Here is a 20,798-nt window from a genome sequence, read left to right as displayed (position 1 = left end):
GTAACTATTTGCTGTTAATGGGTTTAATTTGCATGTTCTTGCCCTATAATTCGATCAATCTAGCTGCATACTTTGGTTCCATTGCCACATAATTCCAGTGGCTCTGGCGCAGATCCGGGTTCAAGATAACAACACACCACCCCAGTAATGCTATTACGGCTCTAACCCCTTCATGGTTTATCATTTTTAAAAGCTGCATAGATGTTGTCCCCCATCCACCTAATTGGTTAATTGACCTGATTAACATTCCGTCCGCTCTTCTTCAATCCTAAACTTTCCTTTGACAGCCGAACCTATGCATTCTGGGAGCTGTAGTTCGAGTTCACTTGGAGGAGCAAGATGGACCGCAAGACTAACATTAGTTGGAGCAAAAAATTATTGAACCCAATGAAAAAGTGAGAGAAGATCCGCTGATGAGTAACACTAGCTGGATATCACTAACGTTTTAACCCCGCGTGTCATCCTTCTTCCTCAGCATCCAGTAAGAGGACACCACACAGCCTCAGTGCACACAGGGTCATTTATTTACACACTATATACAGGCAGATAGAGTGCGGCGGTTTCACCAGTCCGGCGGGATGGGTAGGATGGTGACCCCCACCACTCGGGGGGCAGCCCCCAGGCCTCGTCGTACAGCGGCCCCGTGTAGGCGCAGGTCCCGTGCCTCCTCAGCCGGCTCTGGAGTCCTTGGGGCACATCTGTGCTGTGCGCCACCACCAGCCAGCAGCTCCGGCCCTCCGCCTCGGTGGTCAGCTCGATCGGGGCGCTGGCCAGATGGGCCCCCAGGATGGCCTGCAGGGGGGCCCGGCTGTCCTCCACGTCCTGTAGGATCTGCGGGTTGATGCAGAAGAGCGCATAGAAAGCCTCCCGGCTGGAGGCCTCGCCCAGCGCCAGGTGGACGCGCTGCTGGGAGACGGATGCGTCCGTCAGCCGCAGGCCCGCACCGCATAGTGGGCCCGCAGGTGCAGCTGGGGCAGGTGGTGGCCCCGCAGCAGGCCCTCCAGCTCCAAGCCCACGGCGCAGCTGAAGTAGTCGGCGGTGGCCAGGAGGATCTGGAGCCGCCGCTCCCGCGCCACCGCCTGCTCTGCGCTGCGCACCACCCGCTGGACATTGGACGGCTCCAGCCTCTGGAGCAGCCTCTCGGCCAGGGCAAGCTGGGCGGCGGGGGGCAGCAGCTGGCAGCCGCAGGCCCGGAGCAGCAGCGGGGTGACCTGGGTGGCCAGGCGGGGGGCGGGCCGGCGGCGGACGGCCCCCAGGAGCTCCCCGGCGGTGCGGCGCAGGGAGGCCTCGCCCTCCGGGCTGAGGGGCGCAGCCTGGGTCAGGCGGCAGAAGACCCGCCGGCAGGCCTCCTCCAGCAGGCCCCTGACGAAGAAGCGCACGGCCAGGGGGTCCGCGGGGGTCGCAGGTGCGGCCATGGCAGGGTCCGAGCAGCAGCAGGCTTTGCAGTAGCAGAGCAGGCTTCGCAGCAGGAGCAGGAGCAGGGTCCGAGCAGGGTCCGAGCAGGAGCAGGCTCCGCAGCAGCAGAGCAGGCTTCGCAGCAGGAGCAGGCTTCGCAACAGCAACTCGTGGCCACAATCCGGGTCAGCTGGGCTGGGCCGGGCCTTTATACACCCGGAGCGGAGAGCAACCGCTCGCAGCTGAGGCTGCTTGGAGGAAAGATGCGCGAGGCAGACGCCGGCCTATGCAGCCCCGCCATGTCTCACTGGCCACAGTCCTCTTAGCAGCACTCGGCCCTTTACACACACCAAGCACTCTTTATTGCACAACGTCAAAGGGGCCAGGAGGTGGCCGAACGGCTACGGCGCTGCACCTCGGACCTGGGGCACTGACTTCGAGTCTCGGTAATGTCGCTTCACTTGATCTCCCCGCGCCCAACAAAAATGAATGCGTATCTTCAAGTGACGTCACTGCTGCTATGTAAAGCGCTCTCATACCCGGTTTGGCTCGGGTCAAGTGGCGCTCTGCAAATAAAAGGGTTAATCCAGATCCCGAGCTCTGGCTGAGAGCCTTCAACTCAACAAGCATTTGCAATGCATTAGGAGAGTGTGAGCTATTGCTATTGTAAATGACACATTTTTTTAATATGCGTTGGCTTTGAAAATTTATAAATTAATAGCATCGTTATTCACAAAGCCAATAGCTTGTTCTTTCCTAATGCGAGTCTGAGTAATATTGTCGTTAAAAGCATAGTTTATGACTTCTTATTCCTTTAACCATGTTTCATCCTTTTTTGTTTCACTACTTGCTTAACTTTCACTTTTGAGGTATATTATTTCTTAAATCGATATTTTACCAATTCATTGTCATTTTTGTTCTTTGTTTTTATGTCAAAGGAAAGGAGACGTGTTGTATTGTTTTCCTACGTGCTGCTTCTTGTCTCGTGCTGGGCTCGTGGCAGTTTCCTCTCGTGCCGTAACTACCGGTGTGCAGGACCTGCAAGAAATACATGTTTTCACTTCTGTAAGTGGAAGAGCAGGGCAAAGCTAGGCCGTAAGCGTGCCGTCGGACTCTAACTAGAACTGGACGCTAGCACTTAACCACGACTAAGAAGCAGCAAGGAGACCTTGGTCCCAGGAGCAGTAGGAGGGCAAAGGCCTTGAACATGATTCCACAATCTAGAAGGGACACATGCCCCAGAACCATGAGGGGACAAAGGGCCCAGACCACTAAGAGAACAAAGGCAGACCAGCAACATGACCAAGTGTCCAGGAACAAGAAAGAGAAGCACAAAGTCCAGGAACAAGTGTGGTCCAAGATGGGACAAACGATGTTAAAAAAAAACAACAACAGTGAATGGGGAATGGCCGTGCAAGAGGAGCAGCATTCCATTGCACCAATATGGCAAGTTTGGAGGGCAGATATGCAGTGTTGGTGTCGTCATGAACAGTAGCAGCGGAGCATGGATAGAACAAGTGGGCTGTAGAATAGGGTGAAAAATGAAAGTGGAGTCTGTACAGCTGATACAGGGAACAGGATGTGACCTGTGGAGAGTAGATATAGAAGTGTTAGAAAGGGGATCTTAGGGGGGAGGCAGAGGCTGTCTGGCTGACCACCCCGAGACCCACCCCTCCTTCTAGAATTGGCCGAGCGAAGTCAAGAGGCCTCCTGGCGAGGTTCCTCCCCTAGGATCGTACAGACGAGCAATCGCACCACTACAGATGGACACCACACAAGGATAGATTCTTAACGTCTTTATCAACAATTAAGGCAGGTAATCGTAGCAATACAGGTTTCAACGGGATCAAGGGATCCTTTCAGGTTTAGTCACTGAGGGAAGGGGATAGCAGGACAGTCTTAGTACCAGCCTGGTATAGGGATACCCTACGCTCAGCTCTCAATCCTCGAGCTGGGGGGTTCCTCGGGGTCGGGCCGTGGCAGCGCCAGCAGGGCTCCGAAGATGGTTTCAGCGAGGATGGGCCGCGGCAGCGCCAGCAGGGTTCCAAAGATGGTTTCAGCGAGGATGGGCCGCGGCAGCGCCAGCAGGGCTCCAACGATGGTTTCAGCGAGGATGGGCCGCAGCAGCACCAGCAGGGCTCCAAAGATGGTTTCAGCGAGGATGGGCCGCGGCAGCGTCAGCAGGGTTCCAAAGTAGTTACGGGTTCCACGTAGATAAGTTTGTCTCGGTGTCTCTCGACTCCAGGATACAACTGCTGACTTGCTCTAGAGCTGCCCCAGATATAGGTCTGGCGTCCCTTGATGTCCGGACCCTCGCACCTGGGTGTCAGAGGGGCCGGGATGAGATTGTCCAGACACCCAGCAGGGGGGTTGAGCCAGCGCCCAGGGAGGCCGGAGGCGATTGAAACCAGGCGTCGGGGGACGGCTGGAGGACCATCAAAACTCTTCTCCTCATTATTCCGTCAAGTGGCCGCTTTACCACCTGGTCGGATCTTGGTGCCTCGATGTCGGGGCTTCGCTGGGTCCGCGGCCGAGTTCGGGCCGAGGCCACGGGGCCTGGTCGTGGAGGGTCCAAGATGGAGTCGGGGTCTGAGATGGTGGCCCAGGATAGGGGTCGGACCAGCAGAGGGGGGCGAGTAGGGGTTGCCGAGTTCCAGAGGGGGAGAGCCGGCGGTCACCCTAGGCCGGAGGACAGGGGTCGAGGTCGTCCAGGTCCCGCCATGCGGGAGGAGTGGGACCACGCCACGCGGCCGGGTCCAACACACGTCCCCCCCAGCTGAAAGCAGGGAGAGTCACCCATCCTCTTGGGCATTCTCCTTGCCGAGGCGGAAGAAGCGGGACAGGCCGTCTGCGTTGGCATGGTCGCTGCCGGGGCGATGATCCACAGTGAAGTCCATCCCTTGTAGAGAGATGGACCATCGTAGCAACTTCGGATTCTCCCCTCGCATCTGCATCAGCCACCGCAGGGGTCGGTGGTCAGTTTGCACCCGGAAGTGGGTGCCGAAGAGATAGGGTCGGAGTTTCTTGAGGGCCCACACCACGGCGAAGGCCTCCCGCTCAATGGTGCTCCAGCGCTGTTCTCGGGCCAGCAGACGTCGGCTAATGAAGGCCACCGGTTGATCAATTCCTTCGGCGTTGACTTGGGAGAGAACCGCCCGACACCGTGATCAGAGGCATCCGTTTGAACTATGAATTCCCGGCTGTAATCGGGGGCTTAGAGCATGGGGGCGGTGCACATCGCTGTCTTTAGGGTTTCAAAGGCGGCCTGACACTCGGGTGTCCAGTGCACCTTCTGTGGCTGTCTCTCGGAAGTGAGCTCAGTGAGGGGGCCCACAATACTGCCATAGTCCTTTATAAAGCGCCGGTAATACCCAGTGAGCCCCAGAAAGGCTCGGACCTCTGTCTGGGTAACCGGGGGCTCCCAGGCCAGGATGGCGTCGATCTTAGGTTGGAGGGGGGCCACCTGGCCGCTCCCCACTTGGTGTCCCAGATAGGTCACGGAACCTAAAATAACATTCGTGAGGGTTGGTTCCTGGTGCGGGACACTGACGGGGGCCCAAGTGATCCACACTATGCGCCAGCTCACCACAAAGCAAACTCGGCCCGCTGAAACACACCGCGTGGGGAAGGCACCGATGGAAAAAGATGTTGTCACATTTTAAGTTAAAATAATTTGACGAAAGGGCCACCTTACTTCGGTCATAACTTACGCTTCCATAAATGAATCATTGCGAATATATTTACAGCTTGCAATGAAGTCTGGAAATAAGTAACATTTGTGGTTACTCTAACCAATAATGCGAGCCACCCAGGAATCGAACCAGGGATTTTCTGATCTGAAGCCTGACAAGTTATATCCATTGCGCCTCCAAAGGTTGATGTGTGCGGAGACGCCCAGAGACCCCCAAGGCGGCGCGATCTATACACATAACACCACTGCGGGCCGAGGAAAGACCTAGGCCGGCCAGTGTAACAGGACACACACCCCAATAAGGTGAAACAGCCCTCCGCTGCAGAAGGCTGCCCCCCCCGGCCCTCCCTAAGCATGCCCGACACAGAGGAGGAAGGGGCCCCCCTTCCCCCGCAGGAGAAAAGGACCCGAGACAGGCCACCTGGCAGCCCAGCAAACCCGCCGCACGACAACTGGTATGCCCCCCCTCACTAAGGCCCTCCGAGACCGGCCGCCAGGCCAACTCCAGCCCCCCAACAAAAAGGGGGGGGAGCAGGCATGAGGGGGGTAGGCTACCCCAAACCGTGGCTCTTAGAACAAATAGCCCCTTGACATCCTCACCTCCGCGACCCGAGAACAGGCCGCCCAGCCCAGCTACGACCCCCAGAAGGGGGTGAGCGGGCACGAGGGGGTGCTACTCACCGGACTAACTAGCTGAGTAGCCCTCCTGGGCATCCGACGTCGAAGAGGTGAAGACACCGACTGTCCAAAATTACCCCAAAACCTCTGGACATACACCCGCCGGCGAGCCCCAAACATAGGAGGTAGAGAGATCAAAGAGACGGCGCCACCCTGTAGTGAAAACGCCTCACCGCACCCCGACTTAATTAAACAGCCTCTTTGCCTACTCTAGCGCCACGGGCATCCTTCAAAGCATACATAACAGCGGGCCCATACAAGTGACCCCAAATGCCCGCGAACATGCCAAAGCCATGCCGCGGCAAAGGCATCTGAACCCTTGCTACCCCCTTGGCCACAAAGCGCCATCACACAACCTAATCCCCCGACTCACCGCATTAGAAAACAAGCCGGCGAACGACGGAAAGCACAGCCCCCGATCCCAGACCAGGCCTCTGGACGAGCTAACAGAGGCACACAAAACGGCGTCAGGGTGAGGGGACTGCGGACAAAGAGGCCGCTAGGTGGGCGGGGGTGGAATATATACTCTCCCCCGCTCACACCAGGCCCGAAGTGACGCGCGGGACCCTCCGGGATCTCATAGCGCTGGGCTGCTCCGTGTGCCATCTTGTGGCACTATGGGGGCCGCCCTCTTACTTGTGTCCCCTGTGGGGACGTGTCGGTCGGCCTCCATTGTATTCAGCAGACGCACTGCGCATGTGCCAGGCAGCGCAATGCATCTTCTAAACTGTGACTGCCAGGGCGTACATCAATGCATCCCTGAGGCCAATGAGGAGCCACACAGAGCAACAGGGGCGGGACCCCCGGTACTGTCCCAGCTTCTGATAGGACTGTGCTTCCAGACCAATCAAGCAGCTGGGTGAGGTATTGAGGTGCGTCTTCCCCTTTTCAAACCTGTCCTTGCTGCTCCCTTTGGTTCCTCGTTCGGAATCATGGCTCGCTGGTTCCTATATCTGGCACTGGAGTCCGTCTCCGCTGCTGCCGCAGAGCCTCCCCGTTGGCATCTAAGGAGGACAGGTAAGTAGAAATTATGTTGTTGGTCTGTGCGTGTGTGTGTATGTGTAAGCATGTCAAAAAGAGTGAACATGAGTGGGAATCTGAGTCTGAAAGAGTATATGATTATGTTGATTGTGTTTAAGTTAGTGAGAGGGAGTGAGTGAAGTAGTGTGTGGCATATTGGGGGGCAAAGCAAAACGCCGACCCTTAAATACTGAAAGAAATATTTGACATAAGCAAGGCACAAGTCCTAAAAAAAATAAGTGGGGGGGACTAACCAAGTTAGACATCACGGAGCACGACATCATGGCGCACGACATCACAGCGCATGCCATCACACATGGCAACAGAGGAATTGACGTCATAGAAAGTGGCATCACAAGAAGTGACTTCAGATATAAAGCCCTCACATATATGTTTAGCAGGTCTGTCATGTGTCCATTTAGGCGCATTGCGATGACAATGGCACAGTAAGCTATGAAAGAGGATATGTGACTTCTACACCTTGCAATCCCCCAGTTTTATGTAATACATCCTGTACGTTCATTCACAAACTTATATAATAAGCTTGGGTGTAGTTCGCAGAGTTTTGCTTTGCGGAACTCCGCAAAGTTACAAAAATTTCCGCGAGGTTCCGTAAGTGGCGGAGTGCAGTGCAAACTGCAGTTTGTGCTGGTATTCCTGCCGGTTGGGTAGAAATTCTACCCAAATTGCAGCTTGCGCTCGCAAACTTACCACTCACGATCGCAAGTGGGGAAAAAACTCTGCTGCACATCACGAAGCGGAGTGCAAAAAACTCTGCAAACTCCACGACTGGAGCGAAGTTCACCGCCCAGGCCTATTATATAATTTATTGTACATATAATATGCACGTGTTAATGTAAAGTGCTCTGACACCCTGCATTGGGATGAGTAGGGCTATACAAGAAAAAATAGTGGTACTTAAATATTTTCAAAGCCTCCTCAGGTGTAGTAAGAGTCTAACCGCGTGTACCGCTGACTCGTGCCATGGACATAAGGGTAAGGCTATGGCAAAATGCTGATGCTGGCATACTGGAGACAATTCTTTGCTTTAGAGATGGCAGCCATGGCACATTGGAGATGAGTGGGCGAGGTTGTCGGACCCAATCTGTGATGAAATGCTGCCTGTGAAATACTGGAGGTATGTTTTTTGCATATGGAACATCCATGGTATGAGGGCAATACCAGTAGCAAAATGTAGGTACTGGAATATTGTATGTTATTATTGTCATGGGGTACCCGTAGGAAAACGCTGGCATGGAACAATGATGGTAATTCTAAATATGAGGGCAACTCTCAAAGAAAACTTAGAAGAAATAAGGTAAACTCCTGGCAAGTATAACACTTCACCATTTTAAAAGGTCACCAGCCGCCATTTGGCCAGGGGGAGGGGGGGAGGGGGGGGGGGGGGGCGGACACAAACAGATCCTGCCAGTGCTGACTCCTCACCTCTCAGCCAGTGCTTAATTTGAGCCAATGGTTTACGGTGCTCGGCACCTGCACTTAATTGTCAACACTGGTGCTTGTGATAGTCTGCCACAAGGTGGTGTTGTCTGGCTAATTTAGAGATGACCACGGCAACAGTTAATTATTCATTCAATATACATTATAACATTTTAGCACCTGCCGCCCAAGCCATTCTTACAGCTTTGGGGGCCTGGAATAGTCTAAAATCTCACACTTGTGGGAGTGCGATGGTTAGTAGTTATGTTACTATCATTGGAAGCGCTGGCAGTGGCAATGTGTGGTTAAAGCTGCAGTGGCCTCCTAACGAGAGCCCTGGCACTTATTTTTGTGCAAATTAAGCACTGCCCTCAGCATCTTTTATTTCCACGCAGCCCCACCCCGGAGATCAAGTGGGAGCGCCTCAACGGGCAGATGCCGGAGAAACGTGTCACCTACCTCAACTTCCGGAAGTTGCTGCAGATCAACAACGTGGTGGAGGAGGACGACGGCGAGTACCAGTGCACCGTCAGCAACCAGGAGGGCAGCGCCAAGCACGTGTACACTGTGTCTGTGGAAGGTGCGTTCGAGGGCTGCATGTGGCTGTGAGGCGCTAGGGAGGGGTGCATGCGACTGTGAGACGCTAGCGAAGGTTGCATGCGGCTGCAAGGCACTAGCGAGGGGGTGCATGCGGCTATGAGGCGCTAGCGAGGGGTGCTTGGAGCTGCGAGACACTAGCGAGGGGGTGCATGCGGCTGTGAGGCGCTAGCGAGGGGTGCTTGGAGCTGTGAGGCACTAGCGAGGGGGTGCATGTGGCTGCGAGGAGCTAGCGAAGGGTGCATGCAGCTGCAAGCAGCTAGCTAGGGGTTGGAAGTCAAATCATTCATTGCAGATGTGTACAAAATGTTACATATAGTAATTACATTCTTAACAATTTATTTATTTAGGTGTTTTGTAAAGCACTTATTTTACTGCATTTTCTCAATACTTTAATAGAGATTTTGCATTGTTTTCACAATAGAAACAAATTTGGGGGTAAACGTCAGATGTTTTACATTTAAATTTAAGTTTAGTTGAAATTATTTGCTAAGAATTGTTCGAATTTCAAAGCAGTATTATATGCTGGTGAAGGCTTCAACCTTTTTTTGCAATAATTTGATTTAGTTTATTGTTCTGCAATGTTCACCAGAGAAAACTGGAATTATTTATTGAGGTCCCTCTGATAGGAAGGATTATTTCACCAAAAGGCAGGCTCACCTCTGGGAGGACAACTAGACAGTGTCTCCATGTGAAACTAAGACAATCCTCTTCTGGTGATGTTGAGGTTTTGAAACACAAAAAGATGATGGACGGAATGTTGAACATTGTCAAACATTCACCCCCAGTCACAGATCTGTGTTTAATCCATTGTTATTTTGCTCTCTACGCTATTCCAGTTTGGACCCAGCCATATGCAAATCAGTCTTAAACCTGCTCCTCATGGGAACTGTCCAGCCCGAACTGCCAAGCCATGTCTTCCCTGGACCGGAATCAAGCTTCCCAGGACCGGTTTCTGGCATTACAGCCGTCTTCAGCCGGGCTTGCTTGAATCCAGTGGCAAAGTGAGCAAGGGACTAATGTCTGAGCATACCCTGTCAACTTATGATGAACAAAGAAAAACCAAAGGGGGTGATGGACGGAGCATTGACAATACAAACACTCACCCCCAGTCAACTGATCTGGGTTTAATCCATCACCGTTCTTTAGCTCACTCCGCCACCCCAGTTCAGATATTCCATATGCAAATCAGTCTGACCCTGTGCCTCATGGGAACAGTCCAGCCTGAACTGCCAAGACAGGTCCACCCTGGACCGGAATCAAGCATCCTGGGACCGGTTGCGAGATAACACCCCTCATTAGCCAACACTCTCACACTCTTGCACAGTGACTGGGAGTTTGCTGGAAGAGCAGCCATTTTGTAAATGCTGAATGCAGTTTTCATCATCTCATGGGGCAGGCTTTACGTTTTCACAACATGGGGGTGTAAGTGAACCTGTTGTCCATCAATGACAAGTTGTTCCCCATTAACTGGACGGGAGGGGTTCCCACTGGGAATGGACATCGACTGACTGCAGCACTTGATGCCTGTCCTCTCAAGGATGAGGGGGAGTCGGTCTATTGATCATTTATCTTGTCTTGAACCTCCATGCTTTGACGTGGTGGTTAAGGCACTGCACCTATTTCTGTTCTCATCCCTGTCAAGGTCTGGGTTCTAACAGTATTGCAGCTACAGCAAGGGAAAGCAGACTATCACCCCAAGATGCCCAGACACAGAGACATGGGCAAAGGTAGTATGTAGGGAAAGGAGGAAAGGAAATGGACTCCTTACTAAGGCCATAAAAAGAGAAGAAATACTTCAGATGTGACAGGCAGAGGTATACTTTGATAACTGCTCTGTGATGAAACTCTTGCTTGTCTCCCGACCTGCCAAGTTGTCAGCCTGCCTCTCTTTCCATGTCTCGTTCAGTGCTTATCCATCTGTCTTGCTCTCACTGTGGCTTTCTGATCCCCTCATTCATTTTCCCTCGGTTGAATTTTAGTCAATAAGTTTACACTGGGTTGATTGGTTGAGCTCTGGTTCAGTGCTTGATTCCAGGCGACCAGTTGAACCAAGGGTAATCAGTTTAATGCTACTTTATTGTTTGAATCTCGGATAATATGCAATTGTTTAAATCCTGGATAATGACTGAATCCATGGTTGAATCTTCAGTAATGGGTTAATTTGTGGTGAATCGATGGAACCCTTCTCACTCAACTAAATGTCTTTCGTCGGTTACAACTGGCCCTTACTGTATCGCTCACATAGGTCTCTTTTGGCCCTTGCAGCTGCCCCTTACTGGATCAAGAAACCAAAGAGCTCTCTGTACAGCCCCGGAGAGACAGCACGACTGGACTGCGAGGTGTACGGGAAGCCCAAGCCCAAAGTGACGTGGAAAATTAATGGAGTGCCTATAAAGGGTGAGTCCTCCTTGTTATGCTATGTTGTTATGCTATGTGTATTTGTAAAGTGCACTATCACCCGAGAGGCTATTCGGACGCTGAGCAGGCGTGTGTGTGCCTGGCCCTGCTTATAGCAGGTTTGTTGATTGAAAATCATGATCTTGAGGTCTTGCGGAATTCAAGAAGAGTGGATTGGCTCTGATGTGGGTCCTCTCTCTCCCAGTCTTGGGGTCCTCTATATCTGCCCAGGTTCTCTCTCCCTGCCCTGGAATCATCTCTCCCTGCCCTGGAGTCCTCTCTCCCAGCCCTGGGGTCCTCTCTCCCATCTCTGGGGTCCTCTCTCTCTGCCCTGGAGTCCTCTCACCCAGCCCTGGGGTCCTCTATATCTGCCCTGGAGTATTCTCTCCCTGCCCCGGGGTCCTCTCTTTCTGCCCTGGGTTCCTCTCTCCCTACCCCGCGGTCCTCTCTATCTGCCCTGGGGTCATCTCCCCCTGTCCTTGGGTCCTCTCACCCTGCCCTGGTATTTTCTGCCTGCCCTAGTCCTCTCTTCCAGCTCTGGGGTCCTCTCTATCTGCCCTGGAGTTCTCTCTCCCAGCCCTGGGGTCTTCTCTCCCAGCCCTGGGGTCCTCTCTCCCAGCTCTGGGGTCCTCACGCCCTGCCCTGGTCCTCTCCCCCCGCGCTGGGGTCCTCTCTTCCTGCCCTGGGGTCCTCGCTATCTGCCCCGGGGTCCTCTCTATCTGCCCCTGGGTCTTGTCTCCCTGCCCTGGAGTCCTCTCTCCCTGCCCTGGGGTCCTCTCTCATTGCCCTCGTTCTCTCTCCCAGCCCTATTCCTCCAGGGTCTTCAGAACCTAAATAAAATGAGTTAAATGTTGGTCACACCTAGATCTCTTCCTACACACCTAGCTCTGGTTCCTCACACCTAGGTCTGGTCCCTCACCCCACACCTAACTCTAGGCACCTCGCACTTAGCACAGCTCCATCACACCTAGCTCTAGTTACCTCACACCTAGCTCTGCTCCCTCACACCTAGCACTGTTCCCTCACCTCACACCTAGCTCTGCTTCCTCACACCTACCTCTGTTCCCTAAAGCGTAGCTCGCCTCCCCCACACCTAGCTCTGTCCCTCACACCTAGCTCTGTTACCTCACACCTAGCTCTATTACCTCACTTCTTAACTAGCTCTCCTCCCTCACACCTAACTCTACGTCTTCACACCTAGCTCTGGTCACCACACAACTATCTCAGTTCCCTCACACCTAGCTCTGCACCCTCACACCTAGATTTGATCCCTCACACCTACCTCCATTCCCCAAAGCCTAGCTTGCCTCCCCACACCTAGCTCTGTCCCTCACCCCTAGCTCTGTTACCTCACACCTAGCTCTATTGCCTCACTTCTTAACTAGCTCTCCTCCCTCACACCTAACTCTTTTCACCTCACAACTATCTCAGTTTCATCACACCTAGCTCTGCTCCCACACACCTAGCTCTGCTCCCTCACCCCTACCTCTATTCATTCACACCTTGCTCTGCTCCCTCACACCTAGCTCTGCCCCCTCACCCCTACCTCTATTCATTCACACCTAGCTCTGCTCCCTCACGCCTAGCTATATTCATTCACACCTAGCTCTGCTCCCTCACACCTAGCTCTGTTCCCTCACACCTAGCTCTATTCATTCACACCTAGCTCTGTTCCCTCACACCTAGCTCTGCTCCCTCACACCTACCTCTATTCATTCACACCTAGCTCTGCTCCCTCACACCTAGCTCTGCTCCCTCACCCCTACCTCTATTCATTCACACCTAGCTCTGCTCCCTCACACCTAGCTCTATTCATTCACACCTAGCGCTGCTCCCTCACACCTAGCTCTATTCATTCACACCTAGCTCTGCTCCCTCACACCTAGCTCTGCTCCCTCACATCTACCTCTATTCATTCACACCTAGCTCTGCTCCCTCACACCTAGCTCTGCTCCCTCACCCCTACCTCTATTCATTCACACCTAGCTCTGCTCCCTCACACCTAGCTCTATTCATTCACACCTAGCTCTGCTCCCTCACACCTAGCTCTGCTCCCTCACACCTACCTCTATTCATTCAAACCTAGCTCTGCTCCCTCACACCTAGCTCTGCTCCCTCACAACTAGCTCTGCTCCCTCGCACCTAGCTCTGCTCCCTCGCACCTAGCTCTGCTCCCTCGCACCTAGCTCTTCTCCCTCATACCTAGCTCTGCTCCCTCATACCTAGCTCTGCTCCCTCGCACCTAGCTCTGCTCCCCCATACCTAGCTCTGCTCCCTCATACCTAGCTCTGCTCCCCCACACCTAGCTCTGCTCCCCCACACCTAGCTCTGCTCCCTCACACCTAGCTCTGCTCCCTCACACCTAGCTCTGCTCCCTCACACCTAGCTCTGCTCCCTCACACCTAGCTCTGCTCCCCCACACCTAGCTCTGCTCCCCCACACCTAGCTCTGCTCCCACACACCTAGCTCTATTCATTCACACCTAGCTCTGCTCCCTCACACCTAGCTCTGCTCCCTCACACCTACCTCTATTCATTCACACCTAGCTCTGCTCCCTCACACCTAGCTCTGCTCCCTCACAACTAGCTCTGCTCCCTCGCACCTAGCTCTGCTCCCTCGCACCTAGCTCTGCTCCCTCATACCTAGCTCTGCTCCCTCATACCTAGCTCTGCTCCCTCGCACCTAGCTCTGCTCCCCCATACCTAGCTCTGCTCCCTCATACCTAGCTCTGCTCCCCCACACCTAGCTCTGCTCCCCCACACCTAGCTCTGCTCCCTCACACCTAGCTCTGCTCCCTCACACCTAGCTCTGCTCCCTCACACCTAGCTCTGCTCCCTCATACCTAGCTCTGCTCCCTCGCACCTAGCTCTGCTCCCCCATACCTAGCTCTGCTCCCTCATACCTAGCTCTGCTCCCCCACACCTAGCTCTGCTCCCCCACACCTAGCTCTGCTCCCTCACACCTAGCTCTGCTCCCTCACACCTAGCTCTGCTCCCTCACTCCTACCTCTATTCATTCACACCTAGCTCTGCTCCCTCACACCTAGCTCTGCTCCCTCATACCTAGCTCTGCTCCCTCATACCTAGCTCTGCTCCCTCACACCTACCTCTATTCATTCACACCTAGCTCTGCTCCCTCACACCTAGCTCTGCTCCCTCACCCCTACCTCTATTCATTCACACCTAGCTCTGCTCCCTTACACCTAGCTCTGTTCCCTCACACCTAGCTCTGGTCAGCTCACACCTAGTTCTGTAGCGTCACCTCACAACTAGCTCTGCTCCCTCATACCTAGCTCTGCTCCCTCATACCTAGCTCTGCTCCCTCACACCTGCCTCTATTCATTCACACCTAGCTCTGCTCCCTCACACCTAGCTCTGCTCCCTCACCCCTACCTCTATTCATTCACACCTAGCTCTGGTCCCTTACACCTAGCTCTGTTCCCTCACACCTAGCTCTGGTCAGCTCACACCTAGCTCTGTAACCTCACCTCACAACTAGCTCTGCTCCCTCACACCTAGCTCTGGTCAGCTCACACCTAGCTCTGTAGCGTCACCTCACAACTAGCTCTGCTCCCTCATACCTAGCTCTGCTCCCTCACACCTTGCTCTGGTCACCTCACACCTAGCTCTGTTTTCTTACCTCACTGTGAGGCTCATATCTGTCTGTCTACTCCAGTAACTGTAGTAGAGACAGCCCTGGTCCCTGACCTGTCCCCCCTTTGCTGTGTTTCAGAGCTGGACCCCAACCCCTCCCGCAGGGTGAAGGACAGCGCGCTCATCATGTCCTCGGTGCAGCCGAACGACACGGCCGTGGCGCAGTGCGAGGCGGTCAACAAGCACGGACACATCCTGGCCAACGCACACATCTACGTCCTGAGTGAGTACTGCTCCGCCTTTCATCCTCTCTAAACTGAGGTGATGCCTGTCGTGGGTCCGGGGCTCTGGGTAGTTGCTGGATCTGGTGTTTACATCTGCTCTCCTGAGTTCATCCAGACTGGTGCAAGCCTCCTGGGTGGCCCTGTGATCACGGACTCTCGCCTGGTGCCGAGGGCGAGCAGTCCAGGCTGAAAGGAGGAGCCGTTGTGGGTTAGAAATCAACCCTAGCCTAATTTACTCATACATGCAAGAAAGTTAAAGCAAGTGAAAACCACGAGCAGGATAGAATTCCCTGGGAGCCTTGCATTTTTACAGCAAGTTAAGTCAAAAGTTTTATTTGTTAAGGAACTCCATACGGAGGTCCACAAAGTGCATCAATACAGTTAAAAAAAAACATTTTAAAAATACAATACAAAAAATATTTCCCTTTTTTCCTAAAATACAATAATAGATTAAAAAGTGCGGCAGAAGGATAAATATGCTTTTAATACAGTTATGGCACCTAATAGCAAGTTTTTAAATAAACCCTAATAAATAGTACAAAAAGTTAAAAAAAATTGGAATATCCTATAACAGACCATTTCATTTGGAGTGTAGTGTAGTTCCTATATTCCCAATAGGCTCTGCACATTGGAATAACATAAACAATAGTTTAGACGTAGGACTGAGGTCGACTGGGTCTCTATTGAATATGTTAGACTTAATTATGTGTGCCAGCCAGCCCAGAGGTCACTAGAAACTTTCTCGAAAAACAAGAAGGTGTTAACGTTCCTGGATAGACAAGAAGGGATTAGTTTCTGACAACCGCATAAACATGACAACTTTGCTCCCCCAGAATAAGGAGTATATCTCCAGAGTCGCGGAAACAATAGATAGCTATTTCACTCAGTCAATCGTGCATGCTTCGTTTCACCAGAAATGCAGAGAAATAGAGAGACGGGCGTTTTCAATAAAAGGGTTATTTATTGAGCAGTCTACTTTCTCATGCAAGAGAAGTGCATTGCTACAATCACAATACTTGTCATAAAATGAAGTGCGTACAGTAAAAAGAGTATTATGAAATAATACTGTAAAAGTATTTATATGGTTTCTAAGCCATGAGATACTTAAAATGGATAAAATACATACAATGATAAAAGATGACTAAACGTACTCCACTGGTGTTTCTAAGATACGCCTACCCCAGTGTACCTAACCTAAGCCTAGTACAGGGAAGGAGTAGATGAGTTACAGTTTTTGCCAAGATTCTAAATCAAGAATTCTCTGTGGTTCTAATCAGCTCCGTACCTTGGTTATAGAATGAAGGAGATCTTGTATCTCTTTCTCAGGACTCGATCTCCCAGCAACCTGCGAGTGTGACCGGGAAACACTGGAGCTGGATTTCTCGGCAGGAGAAAAGACAGCGTCTCTTTCAGTGTTTCAGCAGGGAGGGTCGGGTTCCTTCGGCACTCGCATCAGCAGGGCGTTGGGCAAGTAGATAGCCGATCTGCTCCAAACCACCGTGTGTTGCTTAAGGCAGATGCTGGTGTATTTATACCTGGAAGGTGCCGAGTTTGACGTAAGGTTGGACATAAGACGTCACTAAGAACTCGCAGTTCTTTCAGGACTCCAGGAGTTCTAGGACAAATCAATACAGAAGCAGGGGGAATTCCCGGGCTGCTGGAGGCTTGGTTTGTTTAAGAACACGTTGTGCTTTCTAGGAGTCTATGGGAGTAGCCTTGCCGTATTTGGACTGCATTGGCTATGTCTTTATATGGGTATAATTCTTATGCCTGTATAAGTGTATGATTTGATATAACCACATAAGGGCATGAAATCGGGAATATTAACTAGAGTCCTAGAATCATCTACAACAGGAGGGGATAAAACAAATATTCTGGCCTCCTGGGAAGAATTAATATTAAATTTGATAAATTATGGTTTTAAGAACAAACGCCTTGACCTTTGTAGTTCCGGACACACAACACATGACTACGATCCTGGATTTTGGTATAACATAATTCGCAAATTCTCTCCTCTTTCAAGATTTTTTCCCATATGCCAGTAACATCTCTTAGGGGCAACAGATTAATTCTTAAAAGAAGCACCAGTCTTCTAATCCCATGTGGATGATTCCAAATTAAATAAGGGTGAGGCCTTTTCCCCAGAGCACTACCACAAGCCAACTCATTTTCGGGCTTAGATTTACTTAGAGCAATATATCTTGCCATACTGACCGAGCTTGCAGACTTCTTTATGAATAGCTTCAATGTTTACTTTGGCACAGGTGAATTACTATTTAAGCTGAGCCCAAATAGGTTATTTGCATAAGCAAAAGATCTAAAAAATGCTGAATGATCCTATAGCTTGTCAAAGATTTCCACTCTCAGGGCAGCCCTGAGGGAACCCTCATCTCCCCAAAGGAGAGCATTCCCCCACCTCAGGACCGCTGACAGAGCTAAAATAAAAGGGGAGACTAAACCAAATTCCAAGCGTAAAACATGTGGGGCGGCCAGAGCATTTAGATTACAAATTTGGCGGAAGAGCCGGACTTCAGCCTTGTCAAAGGCGAGCCAGTAATTATTATCCAATACTTCTGCAGCATAAATTAATGAGGGTGGAATTTAAACATTAAATACTGACAGGATGGCGGCGTTACCAACACATAATTTAATATGTTCTGAGTCTCGCCCGTTTTTTGCAAAAACCTTTCCCAGATACAGATAGTCAATCAATTCTAACTCTTCACGACCTAAAAACCATTTATACCCTTTCTTTATTTTATGGCCTTTCTTGCGGAAGATTAGGATTTTGCTTTTGGAAATATTAATTTTCAAAAAATGACCCTCCGCATATTTAGTTAGGACAGCCAGTCGACTTTGCAAGCCAATAGGAGTTAAATCAAAAATTGCAACGTCGTCTGCATAAAGTAGGCATAGACAATGGATCAAATCTAGGGGCATCCCCCCTCACTAAATTTAATATAGATATTGAGGAAATACAGAAGAGGGGCCAACAGAGCCCTGCTCAGCCCATTATCAGTCTTGAACCTGCAAGATAGACCTTGTTGGCCTCCCATCATCACATTTTTACAGCGTTTAGAGAAGATATCATTGTGTGATGTAATGTGAAAAATAAAAACATGCAGTACATAAATACGAACTGTCAAATTACTCAAACACTTATAAAAACACAGATTCTATGACATTGTCTATGTATATATTTGCATTCTATGTATATATTTACATGGTGTACTTTGTAATGAGTTCTACCTTCTCTGAATCCTGGGTGTGGAGTAGTGTGCTACCAACCATAAAGTGTTCCAAAGCCTAGCCAGAGGTGGTAAACGCTATCTAAAAGCACTTGCAGTGCAGTACAACACAACGTCAAAACTTTCACTGCAGGCTGCTGAGAATCTACTGAAAATATCTGAAAAGTCAAGATGATGAAAGTTCACCAGCAGCATTCAGTTGGGATCCTGAGACGGTGGCGGTGGTGCCACACAGTGGTTTCAAAGTCATTGTTCACTTAGTGAGGCCAGATGTAGGCCTGGGCAGTGCACTGAGCTCTGTTCATGGAGTTTTTTCCTCCCTCGAGCTCGCCAGTGTTAAGTTTGTGAGCGTGAGCTAGGAAAACCCAATGCTAAATCACCTCCCAGCGAGATTTCTAATCGCGGGCGGTTGCGGATTGTCGTGACCGCTTGCGTTGACAAACCTTCCGTTCGGGTTGAGAAAGCTGCCACTCGAGTAGAAAATCTACTCGAGCTGCAGAAAAAAGAAGCGCCCTCTTGCACTGCGCATGGAGCTGTTCACGCTGATTTCCCAGCACGGGACAAACAACCGGCAATAAAAATCAGCACGAACTACAAGACCAAAACTAACTCCACCGCTTGTGGAACTCCACGCGGCTGACTTTTTGGGTCCCTTCGGAGAATTCCATGAACTTTGCCCAGACCTAGCCAGATGCCTCCTGTAGGTGGCACATACGTAATGAAGAGGAGCTCTACCCGGCACTGCAATCGTAGTGTCTTTATGGGCACCAATCATACTGTACACATGTGTAACATATGTTCCTCATGTCCGAGCCCACCAAAAACACACAGGAGGATTGAAAAGCCTAAAATACTCCCTTCTGGACAGAAGCAATCCTTTTCGGTCCAGGGCCAGAGATCTCAGCCAACAAGGGGCCCACGCTTTCAGGAAATCCGGACCATGTACTGTTGTGGACAAAGAGGGGCTTCACACAAAGGAATAGATACTGGGGGATCCCCCCCAAAGACAGACTTTGCTGCCTGTAGCCTGTACCCCCTCCACTGTGTCAGCCCTCTACAGGACAAACTGAGATACTAACCACATAAATGAATACTAGTCACCCCAAATATATCAGTGCTAGACTTGGTGTCTCACAAGCACTCGCCCCAGTCCAACCTGGCTCCTTAGGACATGCACCAGGACACTAGAGGTTTAAACCTATCGGGTGATTAGACGCGCTTCATAAATCCTGATTGATTGATTAAATGGGACTCATGCAGGAGTTCTAGGCCCTCCTGGAGAGAGGAAGCATGCAAGGTCCCCCGCTGCAGGAGAAATGCAATCACTTGCACTACACACACGTCCTCATTCCAACCAATAACACAACCTGGAGACCATTCCTCAACCTCGTCCCTCTCCTTGTGTCACCCAGCCTCAGTTTGAAGCACTTGAAATCAATCAATCAATCGAATAGTAAGCGTGCTACTCGCGCGTGAGGGTCTCAAGGCGCTGGGCTGGGTGAGGGGTGGGGGTAACCACTCCCTATCAGTTGAAAAGCCAGGTCTTGAGTGTCTTCCTGAAGACTTTCAGGGAGGAGGCGCAGCTGATGTTGAGCGGAAGCACTTCAGGATGTCCCCCCCTTACTGCAGGAAATGACTTCATGACTGCAGCCATCTTGGAGGATGCACCCTTCTTCACCCCAGAGCATTAGAGGTTTACTAACCTTCAAGGTCATGCTTCAGGAGGTGCCTGGCTCCTGTTCATTTTGCCGCCATATTGGAAGGGTTTTCACCCTATTTTATTTATTTTATGCTTTTAGCTTTTCCTCGCCTTTCAGTTAACTTTGCCTTGGTTACCAGTAGCTCTCCCTCTCAGGGGAGCCTGTGAGTGGATTGCAGGGGAGCTGGACCCCAGTTTGGTTTGTTGTTTCGCCAATCTGTTTTTAATTGGGCTTGCGCTCCAAAGTGCCCAAACCTGGTTATGTCTCCTCGCATGGAAGGATATTTAAATCAGAAGGAGGAGCGTCAACAAATTTGCACTTAGAGCAAGCCTGTCTGTGCCCATCTGCGCCCGTCCACGCCAGGACTGCACCTAGCGCTGCCCATTGTGCCGGTTTTGACCCCCGTCCAGCTCCTTGTATAATGTACACAGCGGACACTCTCTTGCAATCAACCAGAAAGGTTAAGAGCCCGGCGAGTGGTCATTTAAACCCACTGCTGTTGGTTTACAATCCTAATACGACTTGTCCTGATTGTAATTTGACCATAATTGAATGTAGACTGAGTGCCAATTGGGAGCAATAAAGCACCAACTGCTAGTATTAGTACGGGTGCCACACACAAAATTCAGGCAGCCCTTTAAAATACCAGATCATTAGTAAAACACGCTTTTGAATTCGGTGACTTTGTAGTCAGCAAACAGGTGGATATAACTTTTGTAACTGAAAGTTGGACAGATGAGTCCTCAGGTCCT

General features: G+C 51.2%; 1 protein-coding gene across 5 annotated transcripts in view; it reads left to right on the top strand.

Annotated features, from left to right (window-relative positions):
• Positions 1 to 20,798, top strand: part of L1CAM (L1 cell adhesion molecule) — a 603,152-nt gene that overhangs the window by 516,871 nt on the left and 65,483 nt on the right. For all 5 annotated transcript variants that reach the window (XM_086940236.1, XM_086940234.1, XM_086940237.1 and 2 more), the window contains 3 exons: positions 8,620 to 8,804; positions 11,090 to 11,221; positions 14,954 to 15,097. In XM_086940236.1, the coding sequence (XP_086796362.1) occupies positions 8,620 to 8,804; positions 11,090 to 11,221; positions 14,954 to 15,097 (461 nt within the window). The remainder of the gene's footprint in view (positions 1 to 8,619; positions 8,805 to 11,089; positions 11,222 to 14,953; positions 15,098 to 20,798) is intronic.

The sequence above is a fragment of the Lissotriton vulgaris genome, chromosome 10 (assembly GCF_964263255.1).
Source record: "Lissotriton vulgaris chromosome 10, aLisVul1.2, whole genome shotgun sequence".
In the NCBI taxonomy this organism is placed as follows: domain Eukaryota; kingdom Metazoa; phylum Chordata; class Amphibia; order Caudata; family Salamandridae; genus Lissotriton; species Lissotriton vulgaris.
This window is presented reverse-complemented; position numbering and strand designations above follow the sequence as displayed.